The 18,646-nt window shown below is 37.7% G+C and overlaps 1 protein-coding gene across 2 annotated transcripts in view; it reads left to right on the top strand.

The window, feature by feature from the left end:
* Nucleotides 1–18,646, top strand: part of LOC149076713 (uncharacterized) — a 39,547-nt gene that overhangs the window by 16,286 nt on the left and 4,615 nt on the right. For both annotated transcript variants that reach the window (XM_089244340.1, XM_089244339.1), the window contains exons 5-7: nt 2,374–2,508; nt 11,725–11,861; nt 17,557–17,680. In XM_089244340.1, the coding sequence (XP_089100466.1) occupies nt 2,374–2,508; nt 11,725–11,861; nt 17,557–17,680 (396 nt within the window). The remainder of the gene's footprint in view (nt 1–2,373; nt 2,509–11,724; nt 11,862–17,556; nt 17,681–18,646) is intronic.

Genomic DNA, 18,646 nt, shown 5'->3' with positions numbered 1-18,646 from the left:
CTCTCTCTCATCTTGAACCTTTTCATCATCTGCAAAGTGTTTGCCTCCAACGTAGTTTTTTAGTGGGCTAATATGAAAATCTAAGCCGAGGCTGTATGATTGGATGCTGAAGAAGTTTCCAACCAAATTTTTGAATGGTCTCCTGTGTTAAGCAACCTTTATGTCGATCGATTCCCCCTCCTGCTGTATTGTTGATTCTGCCTCAATCAAAATGGGACACCGCTTCGTGATCATTGTAACGAATTTTTGAGCGGCCTTGAGAAAATCTCTCGACCAGATTGCACACTGCTTTATACGCGATAAACATTTCTTCCCATAAACAGGAAACATTTCTATGTGAATATTCTTTGCATCCAGTCCTTTTGCCCACAAAAATCAGACAACAGCAAGCTGCTCCTCTATCGTACGTACAATCATCGAATATGACATTAGTTTTCGCCCATCAGCTCTTGTTTGTGAGACATGAAAATAACGTTAACACATTAAATTGAAGAAAAAGAAAGACACAGCAAAACTCTTGAAAAACTCAATAGCTTAATTAAAAATCAGAAATGAAAAAAATCAGATAAAAACAACAGGAAAAGTTATTTTTTTCCACTCCGAAAGCTTCTTTTGTTTGGAATTCTTAAATGAACTTTGTTTACGCGGTCTCTACAGATTTCAACTGTAATGTACTCCCATATGAGTATCCCATCTGCCCTGGTATCGGTTTACCATTGCTTTTATGTGCTGGTGAAATCGTTCATCTTGTTTCTCACTAGTACCATAGTATCACCTAGATTTTCCGGGAATAAGGCAAATGAGATCCACACTGTCTCGTTCATGGAATCTACGAAATAAGGATAATTTATGAGCTATATGATTTGAGGACCATCAAAAATTCCAGCTTTAAGTTTTTCTGTACTTATTCCAGGCATTTTTTGTCCTATGTATGCAAAGAAAGGGCTGTCCTGTGATCAAGAGCTTTCATGGACTGTTCCCTAGCTTTATACGCAACGGAAGCGAGATGATTCTGTCTCGTCTGGCTAAGGGTTCACGAACGGCATTTCTTTCTCCAACAACCATGTTCTCTCTCGTATGCCACTCTTTTCCTATCCAGCCGTATTGTTAGGCTTTGCTATTCCATAGGCACACGAAGCAATGATATTTCGTATAGCCCCCTTGCTGACCAAGAAGAAAGTTAATCATTTTCAAGTCCATACAAATCATTGATGTTTGTGAAGGGTATCTTTTCTATGACCAAAGTGTATTCCATCATACCATCGTATTCCTCTTTCATTTTAGTTGAGCGAGCAATGGATATATTGACCCCATTTAGACCCCTTCTCTTCCCATTAGTCCACAGTCATAGATGTTATGTACAAGTTTTACACACTGTGTGTGGAGTACAAACTTTATCTTGGTCACCAAGTTTAACGCCAAAATACCCAAGTCAAGCTCTTTTCACAAAATCAGAAAAATGGCTTTACCGTTCTCTTTTAGGGTGTATTCACTACGTCTGTAGCAAAGTACATCAGGATGATCATTACAACTTCTTCGACTGGATGCCATTTTTTCTTTTCTGCATATTCAGCCCTAAGAACTTTATAATTTATGTAGTTGTTCGTGATTTGCGGAATAAAAATCCTAGAGAATAGATTAAAAAAACACTTAAATCTTTATTTAGATCCGGATTGTTCCACGACCATGCGACAGCCGGACAGCACACATTTAACTTGGACACACGGAGCAGGAAGAAAAAAGCAGAGGAAAACGAGTCTACATAAAAATACTTAACTACTACTCAATGTTAAAATATTGCATATTTGAGCTATGCTGAATTTCAAAAACTAGAGCTGATAGAGAAAAACTGTTTTCGTATTGGAAATCAGCACACCAAATATAGTCTAAATCAAATTCTGCGCACCAAAAAAAAAAAAAAAATAACAATTGTTTTTTGTAACACTGTTCAGCTTCACACACAATGCAGCAGCAAAAAAAAACCCTTTCGACGGAAAAAAAATGTATAGCATTATCCGAAGTTCATACAGCTAAACCGAATTTTTCCTATATTATAGTATTGGTCTGTTCCGTTCCTTGCAAAAGTGATAAAAATACAAAAGGGTAACGTTATCCGTAATTCTGATAAGCGGCGTCGACTGTATTTTCAAATCATTTATATATTTTTATGCGAAATTCCCTCCAAGAGATATCTATTTTTGTGCGCTTATTTTATTCACATTCATTCAGTTATTAGTTATAATTTCACTCTTGTTTTCTATTTTCGTTCGTTTTGTGTTTCACCCCCCCTTCAACTGCAACGGAATTCCCTTCTGTAGTTGGAATGAATAATAATAATCAAAAAAAATGTCTTTTCTAAACCTTTCTTTCAAGGTTTTTACATGTATTTGGAAGCCTCTACGCCTCAAAAAGAAAACGACGTGGCCAGGCTCTTCTCCCCGGTGTACCCTCCAAGTTCCAGTCCAGGATGTTTTGTTTTCTGGTATCACATGTATGGGAATGGAACAGGTAATTAACTGACCAGATTACGTCGTATGTGAATACAATGTTAACTTACTACGTCATGGCTGCCATAATGGCACAATTTAAAAAAGTTACTTTTGGGAAAAAAAAATAGCTTAAAGATTTTTGTTCCCATCAATTGCTCTATTGTGCAAAAAAATACAATTTTTCTTTTCTTTTTGAGTTGTACCACAATTACTGGCCATGACCCGGGATCGCTTCCCGGATAAACTGGTGGTCAGATAAAATTGGTTTCCCAACTTCAATGCGCGGTCTTTCATTCGAAAAAAGCCTTTTGCAATTTTTTCGAATTCATCTTTGGAATCGAATACAATAAAAAAAAAATTCACGAGCCGAACTAATTAAACCGCACACGAACTCCGGTGATATATCGCCCTACGGCAATTTCCAACCCGTGGAATTGGGTGGGAAATGAAGGCGCCATGTGTCGGTGATCACCCCACGTGAAGAACTTGTTTATGATGTTATTGCCCAGATCGGGGCCCGTGGACCTTGAAGGCAATTTTCATAGTGGAAGACGAACATCTTACCACTGCGCCACTCGGGCGCGTTCGAACCACGAAATCAGCTGGCTTTTTTGTTGAGTTCTTTCCCAAGGCGGGTCCACACCCACAGCGCTATGCCATTCCGATCCACGGGGGTGGGGTGATCTTTGTTTGATGAATGGGAGATAAACATGGTATCCTTGTCCTAATCTAACTGAGAGAAATGAATTTCTCTCTTCACCCTCACCCTACCTGTTCTCTTTCGCTCTTATATGTATATGGTAGAAGGATACATCATATGTGGAGAAAAAATCACTAATAATTGCATAGAAATAAAAAGAAGGTAAAAGAACAACTTCGTAGAGTTACAACAAAGCCTCGTAGGGATGAGTAGAGAGGAAAGAAAATAGAGAGAGCTGATTTAAATTTATTCCACAGGCATTTGGACGCAATATTAGTTCCTTGATCGTAAAGTAGTTGCCTTTTAAGCTGCCTTTTTAATGTATATCTATCTATATATATAAAATTGATTTTCTGTCTGTCTGTGTGTGTATGTTCTCTATACAAATCTACAATTTTAGATCGATCGTCGCCAAATTTTGCATATATACCCCGACTTGAACGATAGGCTACTTTAAAATTTCGTCAGCCCAGGGCAAATGCCCCAAATGGGCAAAAAACTGTCCGGCAACAATGGTTTTTGGGCCTCAACAATCACTTTCCGAACGTTTACTTTGGTTACCGTGGTTCCCTAGCAATGCGTTTCAGACGTGTATATGCCTTTACAATGGTTTGTCACTTCTTTAATCCTGTTAGTATATGTATGATAGTTTATGCCTTTATAATGGTTTGCCACATTTTCAATATACTCTCAGTAATGAGGCTTTTTGAATAGACGTCATAATCATCATCAGCATCGCTTTGAGAGTCAGGGAAAGGGTGATCCTCATAGAAATCAGTGCTAAAATTGTCGATTTTACTGTAGAAATGCGGAAATTAGTGGGATTTTCCGCCCCATCAATAATTTTAAAAATTGTATTGAATTCTCGATTTTTGAAATATTGAGTTCGCTTAGAGATATACGAAACCCAGGAGATTAAATATGAAGTAATTAGCCGGACCTATGTATATATATATATACTTTTGAGTTGGATATCCATGCAATAACATTGATTTCAACTTTTTATTTATATCCACTCAAGCATGAAAATGAATGTCTCCGTATTGTCTTTTAATATTCAACTGCATAAATTCACATATAGTTTAGGTTGCTTTAAAATTAATTATGGGCCCGTAAAAAGTTCATCGAAAAAATTCCACAGCTTTAATTAAGCATTTTTTGAAGCAGAAACAGGCAGAGATAGATAAGTTCAAAGGGCGGAATCGAAATACCTAACACCCTTTGAAAAAAGAAAAAAAAAATTTTTTTTTTTACGTTTCTGTAAATCTAGATTTGTTTCTTTCATGAGCCGCGCAGGAAGTCGCCATATTGGTGAACTTAGACACGGTTTGCATGTCCCTCAAAGAAAGAGTAGAGGGAGATATCAGGTGATCCAAAAAAGCCTCATTGAAAAAACCCCGGGCAACGCCGAGTATTATAGCTAGTCTTCTTATATATAAATGTGAAAGTATGTATGTATGTTCTTTATACAAATCTACAGTTTCAAACCGATCATCGCCAGATTTTGCATATATACCAAACAGGTCCGGGATTGAACCGTAGGCTACTTTAAAACTTCGTCAGAGCCTTCGTCGTCGCAAATGCCCGAAATGGGCGAAAAACTGTCGAGCAACAATAGTTTTGGGGCCTCAACAATTACTTTCGGAACGCTTACTTTGGTTACCGTGGTTTCCAATAATGCGTTTCAGACGTGAATATATGCCTTTACAATGGTTTGTCACATCTTTAATGCTGCCATAATAACAGTTTATTCCTTTATAATGGAAGCGCCGGGTATTTCTGCTAGCCTATATACAAGGTGTTCTGTAAGTGCTAATGCGGCCTTTATCTCATCAACCGCCCATCGTAGAGGTATAGTTTCAATTTAAAAAATGCTTAAAAGCCGTTTGAATAATATTCGCTGCACAAGTTGAACGTATAACGTCGCTAACAACAGAGAACAACAACTACGACGACAAAACTGAGAATAAAAATGTTCAACGCCAGCTGATGAACTCAATGCTTGCCTCAAATTATCAACACTCTGGCACGAAGTTAAAAAATTATCATTATCCACCAACATGCGCGCAAAATGACTCAGCACTGCTATCATTTTCGCATCAGTTGATCAAACTTGGCAATGGAAGAATTTCCGTAGACCCAAGCACTGGACTGATTACGTTCCCAAATGGATTTTGCCAATTGTTGAACTCAGTTCAAGAATTTACTCAGACAGTTTTCCCAAACATTCAGCAAAATCACCGAAACCATGAGTGGCTTTGTGAGAGAGCGATTCTGGCATCGAAAAATGAACAAGATCAAACGAAAAAATCCTAAAAATTATTCCTGGAGACCACATCTTACAAATCGGTTGACACTTTCACAGACTCAGCGCAGACAGTTCTGGATCCTGCAGAATTTCTGATGTCTTTGAATACTACTTGAGCCCTGTTTTCCACACGGACAGCCTTACGTCGCCTGTTCGCGTGTTGGTAATCCCAAAAATTTGTACATCTACACACCAGATGGAAAAACAAAAAATATTGTGTATCCACAAGCGATTGCCTCAAGTTTTTAATTAAAATATTTAAAAATAAAAGTAATTTTTTCTTACTTGATGCGGAAATTTCATTCATTAAAAAATAATTATTAAGCTATACATATATAAATTTTTTACGGGGCGGGCAACGTCGCCGGGTATCAGCTAGTATATATATATATATATATCGTTGCCATTAGATCTCTATCTTAACCTTAACTAAATCTTTCAATGATTTTGAGGTTTTATCATCTGCTCGCGACGTTATTCCCATACATAGTAGAAATTATTCATATGCCTTTTGAATTTCCGGTATTATTCGTAGTATCTTCAAATTCAATTTTTGCTTTAAAAAAAGCGCACGAATGCACAACAAAGTTTTGTGTTTGTGAAAGCTGAAAGATATCCCCTTCAAGTTGACTAAATAAATTTTGCTGGAAACAGGGCGGAGTTATAACAAAATCCTCCGTGTTTAAGAAAAGTCATGTTTAAAATTTTAGAAGTTACATCATCACATTCAAAATTCAGTAGATCAGTTAAAAAGAATGCCAGATCAATATGATGACGAACACTGACGTATGCACTCATTCTCTTCAAGGTTCTTCAACCATAAAAACCCAGATGCTTTGTCTTAAAAAGTCCGAGTAAGGGGCCGTTCAAGTATTACATAAGCAAATTTTTGGACATTTTTGACCCTCTCCCCCCCCTTGTCAGCAAAAGTCAGCAAAACGCTGACCCCCTCCCCCTTCTTGTCAGCAAAATTTCGTCATCAGCTCTACTCCTCTGAATCCTAACTCATATTTTCATAAGGAGTGGTCGATGACGTAAGCATTATCCAAACCCCCCTCCCCCTTGTCATCGAAAGTCAGCAAATCGGAAACCCCCTCCCCCCCCCCCCCCCCCTTGACGATGACGTAATACTTGAATGACCCCTAAGGGCTAGTATTTGCGAGAACTGAAAGATTAGAGGGAACGTTGGTGTCCCGAGACTATTTCTACTTCCTCTTCGGAAGCCTAGCTGCCAGCGGGCTACTCAAATTTCGTCGCTCTTAGCCAATTTATGTTCTTGATCACCCAATACACAAACATCTGCAGTTCCTCCGAATTTACCGCCCTGGACAATAGGCCGCTTAGGCTTCCCACCCCCTTTAATATACCTCCGAGATTGTCGGTGTCTGCTCAAGAAATAAAGGACATTAGAAGGATGTAGTAGGACAAAATAGTTACATTTTTCTCACCACACACAAGATTATTGGCCGATAGCTTCATCCTTGTTTAGAACATGTACAGTGGATAAATACTTTATAAAGTTTTTCGAAAACCTTTATAAAAGTCTTTTAAGCGGGAAAACGGGAAATCTAAATCTAAATGAGAATTGGCTAGAGTTGGGACCACGAAAGAAAGACGTACATCGGGAAAATGTTCTAAGCGGGATCGACTGTGTGTGTTTTTTCCCCCTCAAATAATCAATAATAGTGAAATATGACCGAAACGTGTGAATGGCCGAGTAAATCGAATTTTCTGTTCTTCGTGACACAGTTTTACTGGCAGAGCGTAAACGCGAACGGAACTCAATCGATCCAACGGAGTACAAAAAATGAAAGTTCCGTCCATAACCACTCGGATGTTTTTGACGTAACATCACGTTGAAAGTTGTATGGAAGGAACATAAAACACCACTCCTTGGTTGCTATTATTTTCCAATCCATAGCCGTCAACTTCGGAGAACTCTATTCAGAAATCACAGACGAATACAGAGAAATAAACATATATTAAAGGTTTTTTTATCAAAGCAAAATCGTAGGGATTCCTTCTTTAAAAAAATGTGACATTATCCTTGTTAGCGTAACATCACCAGTCCTTGCCAAACAGTAAGATAAATATTAACTGTCAAAGACTGATCAAAACCATGCCAATAAGAACCACCATTCCGTCAAAACACGAGACAGACTGACCAAACGGGACACAGTCATACCTCGGTGGTCAACTTCTTTTTGTTCGAGGGCCAACATAATGGTCATATGCAGCGTCGCGGACCGCGACAGGGACGCCGTTCCGGTAGCCACATGCACAAGGAAGGGTGGGAGACCTCCGGAATATAAGCCGCACCCAGTATGATTGCTTGCTATATCATCGCGGGCCACAAATATTTTGACGGGATTATTTATGAATAATTAACTTCATTCAATTAAATACTAACTATAAATAATTATTAATGAACTATTAACTGAAGTCTTCAGTTTTTGGAAAAGAGTATTTATATGTTATCTCATAGACAGTGAAATTCAGCGCCGGAGGAAGTTGCGTAAATAGCTGCAGCATGGACTACAGTGTCTTACCAGACCAGACTCAAACATCACTAACAAGGACCATTTGTATGCTGGTAAATTCCATGTTGAACTGGAAGCTTTTAGATTTTTTTCCCCTTCAATTAATAAGAAAAGTTTCTCTCATCTTTCTTTTCTTTCAGAAAATTATGAATGTAATGCTCTAACAAGAGCATTGGTGAGAATGTTACTTCATAAATCATTTGAAGTTTATCGAACAAATCAATAATTTCATTTAATTTGAAGTTTGTTATTCTTTCAGAATTTCGTGTAATGCTTTCTAGTTTGCTTTTTTAGCCTAGTAAATACTTGACTGAATATTTCTACCAATAGACGGCAGCACATTATTTTTGAATTTCATACGAAAAAACTTCGTGGGAAATTTTTGAAGGAGAAAAAAAAACAAAAGTTTTGTTCGTCGAGATTATCATCACTGAGCTCCGATGATTGAGCAAGAAATTTGCTGCTGCTTATTTCCTTTCTATAACTCCCACAGTAGGTTTTTGAAATCAATCATGTGACTGGTGTGTTTAAAGAGGTTTTGTGTTTGTGTACTGAAAATACAAATTGTTTTTGTCAAATTAGAAATAATATTTTTTCCTACATTAAGCACAATTTCGTTGATCGAAACTAATATCAAAAATATAATATTTTTTTCATCTGGTCGCGGGTCGCGCCGGGGCAGCTGTTTGCAACCCCTGCCTTAGAGGAAATATATAATTTTAATTTTCTCTCCTTTATTCCTCCTCTATGGATCATATAAGACACGTTCAACTGTAGAAAAGCTGAACTGATGCTTGCTGTTTGATGAATTTTGTCTTTTCCTCGCCAAGATGAAACTTTTTTTTTTCTCGCGATTTTGCACTATGGCGACAATTTCGCTGGAAAAATTCGGGAGTCCGGTGGATGGAGTAGAAATTCCAGACTTGGCAGCTACTATGAGTCATAACACTGATCAAATATTTTATGTTACTTTTATCACATGGTTTCAAGTGCTATAGTAAATGATTGCTGCTTATTTTTTGACGGGTTATTACAAAGCCTCTACTAGATAATACTGGTCTAATACTAGTAGATAGAGTAGCACTGTATCTAGGAGGCTTTGGTATTACGCTCTCTTCCGACTTTCTTGTTCCCTTACTATATGTTCAGTTCAGCTTGGATCACTTGAGGTTCAAGGAAACTGCGGAAAAAATCAAATTATTCAAAAGTTATTAAAAATTATTCAAAATTTATTATTAAAAATTATTAAAAATTTATTATTAAAATTATTCAAAAGTTATAATTAACAAAGTTTCGCTGTATTTATCATGCAATATTTCAATCTGCATTCGAAATGACTTTTTTCCACGAACCGCACGCGGTATCACCGGCCAATACGATACACGCAACTGGCTTTTGAGACACGCTTCTCAGCCCGATGGTGTGGCTCCTTTCGAAGTCCGCTAGTGCATGAACCAATTTGTCGAGCGTCTATTCGGCGTACATATCAAGCAGTACTCCTGCTAGTGCTAGTCGGTGCTTTTCGCAATCAGGGGTTGATGACAAGACCTCCTGTTTATAAGCTATCGTTTCGTGCCCCTAGATTAAGCGGTGCCCCAAATTTGGACCGTTATCAAAATGTGGACCTTCACCTATTTAAACACACCCGGAACAGTCTTCTTTGTTGTTTCGTGTTTTCTTCTTTGAGTGAATTTCAATATACGTGAATGTACATATAACTTCTGCCATGGAAACATGCCGAGTATGTTTTCATTTGAGTTCTGTCTAAAAGTGTACGGCACATGACGCTGCAGCTGAACATTATGTCGATCTTCGAATGGAAATAAGTTGAGGTCCATGTTGCAGCGTACACATACAGTTTGTATGAGTTGACAATGTCTCTTCATAATGGAGAGCTTGTGATTCTGATTCTTGGCCGGTATTTCCAATCCTATATAGCCAGTCTGAATTCAAACATTAAAAAATAAATAAAATTAACTTATGTTTTTCTCTCCCGCGTTCCTTTGATGCAGGGAAGCCCGTAGGACCAACCTTTGCGAGGGGGGGGGGGGCACAAAAGACTTTAAAAGTAAGGAATTTCTTCCAGAGAAATTTTGAACCTTCAAAAAGCATTTGAATTAACAGAAATCGAACCAACATAGCATGTAAAAGGTATTTTCTTTCGATATTTTATTCTTTTTGTGCAAAAACATTAAAAAATCCGTCGTAGAGGTGTGATTCCAGCTTAAAAAATTTTCGACAGGCGTTCAAAAATTACCCTGTACCAGTTTTGAGAATGAGAACACAGTGTGTAACAAAATAAAAAATCTAAATTTTTACACTGTCCCCTTGTACTCTAACTTCCAATTAGAAATTTGTTGCCCCGTCTCTCCTGATGCCAAAAGAAATCCATGCTTTAAGTGCAATATTCACAGAGATATTTGAATTCGAAAAACGGCGGAGGAAATTTGGTTAAGAACAGCATTAAATGCGGGTAAAACGGATGCATTTCAACTGCAAAATTTCCGCATTTAACACTGTTCTTTCCCAAATTTTCTCCGTTCTTCGAATTCAAATATCTCTGTGAATATTGCACTTAAAAACATGGATTTTTTTGGCATCAGGAGAGACAGGGCAACAAACTTCTAATTGGAAGTTAGAAGACAAGGGGACAGTGTAAAAATTTAGATTTTTTCATTTTGTTACACACTGTGTTTTCACTCTCTCTAATGAAAATATGCATTATGTAAAAATATACAGTAATTAACAAAAATGAAATATGCATGACACTTGAGATCATTGGCCTTCAATGTTCAATAAATCACATATAAAGTTAGCAGTTGCAATCAAAGAACATCGCTATTAATGCAATTGTAGATATATTACGTATGCAGAATATGAAAATTGACATTTGTTGAATTCAAGAAATTCATTGGCATGACATATAGAATATTAACGAGATGATGTTCGCTATTTGTATCAATGCAATGGGAATCTAAAGAACACCACTGTCCATTTGAGAATTGAAACAAAACGTAACAGTGAAATTCTCACGAACTTCACTGTTCAAAAATATGTGAAAATAAAATGAATAAAAACATTGCAATTGCTATATAACAATGTTAGTAATGTAGTGGGAATCAAATAGAACTTTACTGTAAAATATGCATTATACAAAAGAAAAATATACGAAGAATTAAACAAAGCGATGTACATGACAGTGTAGATAACTAGACTTCACCGACCAAAAAGTACATACAAAGCTAGTAGTGGAAATCACGGAACACACGTCACTGCTTATGAAATCGTAAATACCTCACATGTATATGAAGTGAAACAGTTGTCAAAGTTTGAGGAAAAAGCTACGAACTAGCGTCAAATTGATCGCTAGGAGCTGGATGCTGATAAACAATCAAGTCATCTTCTCACGGTCGTTACATACTTGATCGAAAGAACGAGTCCTTCACGATGATTTTTATTATGATGAAGTTGTGATTTTCCCCATGAGATAGTATATTGGACGAAGTAGACTAGGTGAAAGTTGTTTGTGAAAGGACACGTGGGGGGTAAGGAAAGGAAGGGTAAGTGGAATAATTTTAATAACTTATTTGATTAGGTGTATTATGATCTGTAATATGTTTTTATTTGTTTTGTCCGAAAGGTGATGTTTGTTGAGTCGTGACTCTCATACACACTTTTTATCGATAGGAGGCCTGAAAGTCTACATAAAGCAGGAAAGCCATGTTTTCGGCAACATTCCGGAATCTTGGGAGAAGTTTGGGGATCAGGGAAATCAGTGGCTACGAGGCATTTTTACAGTCCCAGACATTCCAGAGAACTTCCAAGTAAGTAAAGGAGAAACAAACCAACAACAAACAGTATTTCTATTTGAATCTCAGAAGAAGGAAACTAGTGCTCGAAATTCGTCTTCGGAAAATAAAAATTACCGTATATACTCGTGTATAAGCCGAGTTTTTTTTTGTGGAAAAAGAAAATTCGTTCCTCAAGTGGGGGGGGGGGGGGGTCGGCTTATACTTGGGTCAGTTTTTGATGAGAAAATATCGACCCCCGAATTATTTGTATGGGATATGTTCAAACTCCACAGAACCGATAATGTCAAATAAAGCCAAGGCAAAGAAATCGAAAACATCATTGGCTTTGATACCAGGTGGGCTAATGTCGTTTGCACAGCCTTTAGATGTGAGCATCAACAAGCCTCTCAAAGACTATTTGAGGAATTTGTGGATCGAATGGATGAGTTCCGATGATCAAGGAACTAGAAAAAGTGGTGCCTTGAAGAAACCTGACATTGGCCTAGTGTGCCAATGGGTACATGAGGCGTGGAATTCTGTTTCCGCTAATTCTTCAAAAAGTGTTGCATCAGCAATGCGATGGACGGAACTGAAGATGATATCCTCCTTGAAAATGACAATGGCAATGACAGCCCAGATGAGGATAAAAACAAAGATGCGCCGCACCCTGGGAGGATCTGATGAATTACGATGAGTTTGGAGACTCAGATGAAACGGATTAAAAAATTTGAATCATTTTCTGTTGTAAATTTCCGCAGGTTTCATTTTCTATGAAAATATAAGAATTTTTTTCCCTCTAAAATGCACGGATTTTTTGGGGTCGGCTGATACACGGGTTTTTAATTTATTACTGTTTTGGTGGTCCTGAAGTGAGGGGGTCGGCTTATACACGAGTATATACGGTACTCTATATATGTCACGGTAAATGTGATAAATCGGTTATTATGCATTTTGGCAAATTTCATAAATTTCCCTAAATCAATCACTTTTACCGGTGATTATACATACTCAAGCGTCGTTGATAAATTTAATAAGTAATAAAAGAAATAAAAAACAGCAATAAATAACAGTAATAAAAAAATTATCACTTTTACCGTCGATCATGCATAATACCCAATTGTCGCGTCGTTGTTAAACATGATAAATCGTACTATATGATATACTACACATGATAATTCATACACGTATTGTATCATTATCGGGGGTACGATCGTAAAATATGTTATTATATAGGAGGACCGACTATATTCATCACATATTTTTTTCATATTTATATCAAACTCACCAATTACACTAGACTAGGGTATTACTCATAATCAAAGATGAATGTTATAAATTTCAAGTATTTATCAAATTTACCAACGACACTTGGTTATTATTAGAGCCCGGAAGTCCAGGCAAAATGCTATAAATGCCTTTTTTTGCCTATTTCAAGCTTTTTGTAAAAACGCTTTTTTTTTACTTTTCCTGCCATACATGCCCATTTTAACATAGTTTTAAGTTTATAATTGAATTTCAGACGCCATAATCTGCAATACTCAGATATTTTGAGTATTGAGAACAAAATAATTGGTTTTTAAATTTTTTTTCCAACTCTCAGTATTAATTTTCATCAAAAGCCCGGCTCTTGCAGGCCCCCCCCCCATTCAAATGCGAATGAGCGATTTGAGAGACAGGGAACTTGGTAGTGCCGTGCATTAACTTTGCTTCAACCGGATGGTGTTATATATAAATGCTTTTGTTTCAGATGAACGCAGTTATACGTATATGAGAGAAGCTGAGAAAAATTAGAAATATGTTTCTCCACATATTATGTCTCATTCAGGCATTGAACTGCACTGTATATGCAATGCATAACTGACGACTGCCAGAAGAGGTCATCAGTTGATGTCATGGCTCACACAAGACGGGTTAGGAGCAGACACAACGTGGCCCATGTTGCTGTGATTTTATTTTTTTTACGTCATACATGCACTGCAAGCAACCATGGCTATTTATTTTACATAGATATTTAGTATTCGACTAATTAAATTGACTAGAGTCACCCAAAGGATATGCGACAGATGCGGCCCCACAGGGCCCCGCTTTTGAAGGAGTCCCGCAGGCATATGTGGTAATATAAAAAAAGTTAATTTTTTTTACAACAATAGAACAAGGTGTTATAACTATAGGAATAATAATGGTTTGTTTAAAATAATACATCAGAAATAAACGAGAATTATTTGCACCTATGGAACCCCACAGACTATTTTATGTTCAGGCTCCATATCTGGTAATGGTGGCCCTGAAATTGACCTTATCCCGAGGGACTTGAAACACTTTATTTTGGGCTTGAAATCAATTTAACTTGGATAATAATGCAGTTATTATAAACTCTAATTGAAACAGTAGACGGATCACGTGCAACCAATTTTTCAAATAGTTTTTGGACTCTTCATACCTAAGTTTTGAATTATACTTCTGTGGTGTATCTAGTGCGTCCTAGAAACAACCAATGCAGACAGATCCAGTAGTGCCAGGAAGAAGCAGAAAGAGATATGAATCTAGCAACACTAGGAGTTGACACACTTGGCCAGACCACGTGGTTCTGATAGGATGCTCTTCCGTCTTCCTACTTAAACATGTAATTGTTCTTATATTATGTTTAATTAAAAAAAAAAAAACGTTATAGTAGTTATATAAAGAAAAGGCTGGCTTGAGTTTTTCCGACGCCGACAAACACTAATACTTTCTTCCTTCTAAAAATTATAAATGCCTTTCTTTTAGTACCTATTTTAGGCATTTTTAGTGCCTTTTTTGCCTGCCTATTTCGACTATTTGTAGTGTCTGAACATCCGGGTTCGAGTTATTATGCATAATCGTATGTAAAAGTGATAATGTTTTCAGTATTAATCAAATGAGGATCCGGGTCGCCAGAGTGGTGGTCGGCTGAAGTTGGTTTTCTGTGGTTCCCAACTTCAAGGGGCAAATGCCAGCTGATCTTTCCGTTAAAAAGTCTCACCACAGACAGCATCAGGCCTACAACAGTATAATTATTCAATCATTAGCTATAATACCTAGCGCTGCCCGGATTTCCTTCCATTATTGGAAAAAAAAGATTGAAAAAGTGACAAACCATTAAAAATTCAAGATATACGGAAGACTGGATGTTGTAGGCCTATTATGAGTGGGTCCGTTGCGCTCATAATTATTCGTAATTATTTGAATATAAAGGTAATTAGTTAAAATTGTTAATTTATTTGAATGGTTAATTGTTTGGGTATTATTTTGTATTTAAGGGATTATTTGAAAGGTGAAAAGGTAACAGGTGTGGTATTAATTGAGGCTTGGCTTTTGGTATTCGTAAAAGACACGTGCAGGAGGGTGACGAGTTATAAAAGATTATGTAAGAAAGAGGAGGTGCTTTAGGCCAACTGCCGATGAAGCACAATTCATCTGTTCATCTGGCAATGTATGAAGCTACGAAATAGGAATGTAAAAGGGAAAATACATGTGTGTGTGTTTGTGTGTGTGAATAGTGGATGTCAATAGATTCGGGACCACCACTGAAAAGAAGACGCAATTTGAACGCAACTTGAAGAGAAAGAGAGGGTATTGAAGAGTGAGAATATAACATTAGAAAGAGATCGAATCGCCATGCATAGGTTACCCTTAAGCAAACTGTCGGTGCGACTTTCACACGGGTGTGTAACCGTCACCTGGCATACTCAAGGCTTGGTGACAGGAGAAAGGTGTTTTTCTAAAATACATGAATAGAAGCTGTCACGGAATGAGATTCGATTCTTGAGGCGTAGCTGTGGAGAAGTTATGGAGAGCGAGAATAATGAAATGTTGAAATTAATTAATAGTAAGGATATTGCTCGCTCAGAAATGGATGTAAGAGAGGAAATATAAATACAAAGCGACATTGCCCATTAGAGCACCTGTGCTCTGCAAGTAACCTAGCGGTGGCCTTAAGTATTGATATGAAGGTGACCGGTGCAAGTCGGCGTTCTAATTATTTAGGAAGGGTCGAAGGTTATTAGGGTAGATGAATAGCACAGATTTTCTCAGAATCCTCTGAAAAGGAGGAGGATCCTTTGGTAGGGGTTGTTTCGCCCCCTCAGGAATGATCACGCGGAAGTCCAATCGAATTGCCCTTGCTGGAGGCCTGAAATTAAAATGTAGTACGGAAAGAAAGATTTCAAGACGGAGTGAATCCTGGGTTCTAAGGAGGAGCCGAAGAGGATATAAAATCAGGAGGACCGATGATGGAAGGAGATAGAAATAGATATGGAAGTTGAAAATTTGCTTTTGAGGAGACAGAGTTGAGGTTTCCCGAAGTTTGAGTTGCGGGATATGAAAAGGCCGTAGCGCCATGTGTAAGAAGTGCCGTAGTGCCGTGTGGAGGAAGTGCGCCGACCTAGGACGACCCAAGGAAATCACCAACGATGACCGATGTGAGTACACTTATCTACTTTTCCTGTGACCTGAATGTCCAGTTAAGTAAGGGGTCAGGATGTTACATGTTCTCAGATGCATAAGTTAATAAGTTGAATCACCTGTGGCGGGTATTGTAATATATATTCTCTTAAACGGATATAGGAGACATCTTTCTTAACGTTAATGACTGTAATTGCAATTTATAAATTAAATATTTTTTATACTTTAAACTTGCCTCCGTGCGTGTAATCACCGGGTTACTGTAATTATGTTTTTTTATGTCAAACACAACGAAACTTCATGGCCACTATACGATCGAATCGTGAGAATTATTAATTGGTTTAATACTTAGTTAATTAAGTAGAAGTCACCCGATGGAGAAACAGCGGACTGACACTACAGATAGATTACAATTCACTCATAGTTAAAAAAATTGATGGCAGATGGCAGCACACTACACATAAAAAGCATTACACAGAAAAAAATTCCACGTTAGGTTCACAACATGTATACGCACATTCCGGCATGTACCAATTCGTTGGAAATTCCGTAGAGGAATGTGTACGAGGTGCATATACCGTTGAGTATAGTAGTGTTTATGAAATTTACCAACAACGCTTGGGTATCATGCATATTCACTGGTAAAAGCGATAAATCTATCAAACTTATCAAGACGATTGATAAGTATGCATAGTATAACTAATTTATCACATTTACCGTAACATATACGTAACTCCGTAATTCGACTTCGATTGTATCTGGTTGTTAAACTGTCAGAGTAGTACAGACTAGATTTTTCGCTGCGACAATAGCTATCACACGAGCCGAATTCTACGACTTGAAGTTAAAGACATGCAAAAAAGCCCTGATCATTTTTTTTTCTGTAATGGTTGCGTCTGACTCTAAGATGCGTTATCAATCATTGTGTTGTTAACCGTGAAATGAGTTTATTCCGGTGAAAGTATTTATTCGGAAGCGCAGCTATTCGATTTCTTGCTAGAACGCTTCGTTTTGGAAATTTCGCTTTAGCGTGCGTCTTCCTTTTTCAACTTTTTTTCTTTTCTGAGCTTGTTGACCTGAACGTTCAATCTGAAGTTGAGGCAAAAAAACACAAAGCACCAAAAATTTAAAACTCCTCGAAAAATCAGAATTTTTCACATTCTGACACACTTTTGTATGAAAGGCATGGTAAATGGCATTCTGTAATCCCGTGTGTCTGTCTGTTCGTGTGTACACACGTACAAAAGAAAGTGTTAAATGTGATAAATTTCTAATCTTGTTTCGTTCGTCACTTCCCATTCTGCAGATAGTCGTGGAAGGCGTTCGAGGCCCGAATTACGAGAGCGACATCGCGATCGACGATGTAAATTTGCTGGAAGACAACTGCAGCAATGTCCTCGTCCATTCTGCGAGCACTTCTCCAGCTGAAGGTAAGAAGTCCGTTGCTACCGATCGCGGCAAAAGTACAAATTACTGAAAAAAGACGTTCCTCACTACCCTCCCCCCCCCCCCGAATGCTACGTGCTTCATTAAAAACGTAATACAGTAAAACTTCAATTAACCGTCACCCGTTTAACTGTCAGTTTTTGTTACCCGTCATCGTCTAAAAAAAATATACGGAAAAAAACAGCCCCAGGTTTTTAAGGTCCGAAAAGATCGGATCACTGAAGTATGAACGCATTGCCTGTGAACTATTATGGCTAAAAAAAGTGCTTGGATGGACCAAACATTTTTTTTTCCCGAATGGTTCCCCCACAACGTTATTTTGCCTCAAAATAGAGCTCACATGGCCGAAAAGCAGTTGCCGCAAGAAGCACTGCTATTAATGGACAACGTCCCGACACACCCCTCTAGTGAACTCAAAAGTGATGATGGCAAAATAACATGCCTCTTTCTTTCAGCGAATACAACTCCACTTATCCAGCCTATGGAACAGGACATAATTGAAAATATGAAGCGACGTTACGGAAAAGCTTTTATATCGAAGGCTCGCTTTCATCTGATGATGCCATGACTGTCAGAGAATTTTGGAAGGGATACAACATAAAGGACGCTATTTTCAATATCGCCACTGCCTGGGATGACCTCATATTGAAGTTTATATTGATCGTTTTTGTGTGTGTGTGTAAAATTAAATACAATATGTACATTATTCACTTTTAAGGATTTTATTTTCATTTTCCCCACAAGGCCAAAATGAAATCACGCTACTATACATATGTATTAAGACATTTACGTTATCCGTCTATTCGGTTATTCGTTACAGCCTTGGTCCAGACGGTGACGGTTAATCGAAGTTTTATAAGTACAATATACTTTTATTGTACAATAAATTCCGCTTAATACAGGGGTCGGGCAAAAGCATGAAACATGCGAGTCTCTCTCATGTAAGTAGC

This window comes from Pholcus phalangioides, unplaced genomic scaffold (genome assembly GCF_987345545.1).
Source record: "Pholcus phalangioides strain wild (caught in Gottingen) unplaced genomic scaffold, Ppha-v1.0 ptg000015l_1, whole genome shotgun sequence".
Classification (NCBI taxonomy): Eukaryota; Metazoa; Arthropoda; class Arachnida; order Araneae; family Pholcidae; genus Pholcus; species Pholcus phalangioides.
Note: the sequence above shows the minus strand (reverse complement) of the source record. Positions and strands in the feature narration are given on the sequence as shown.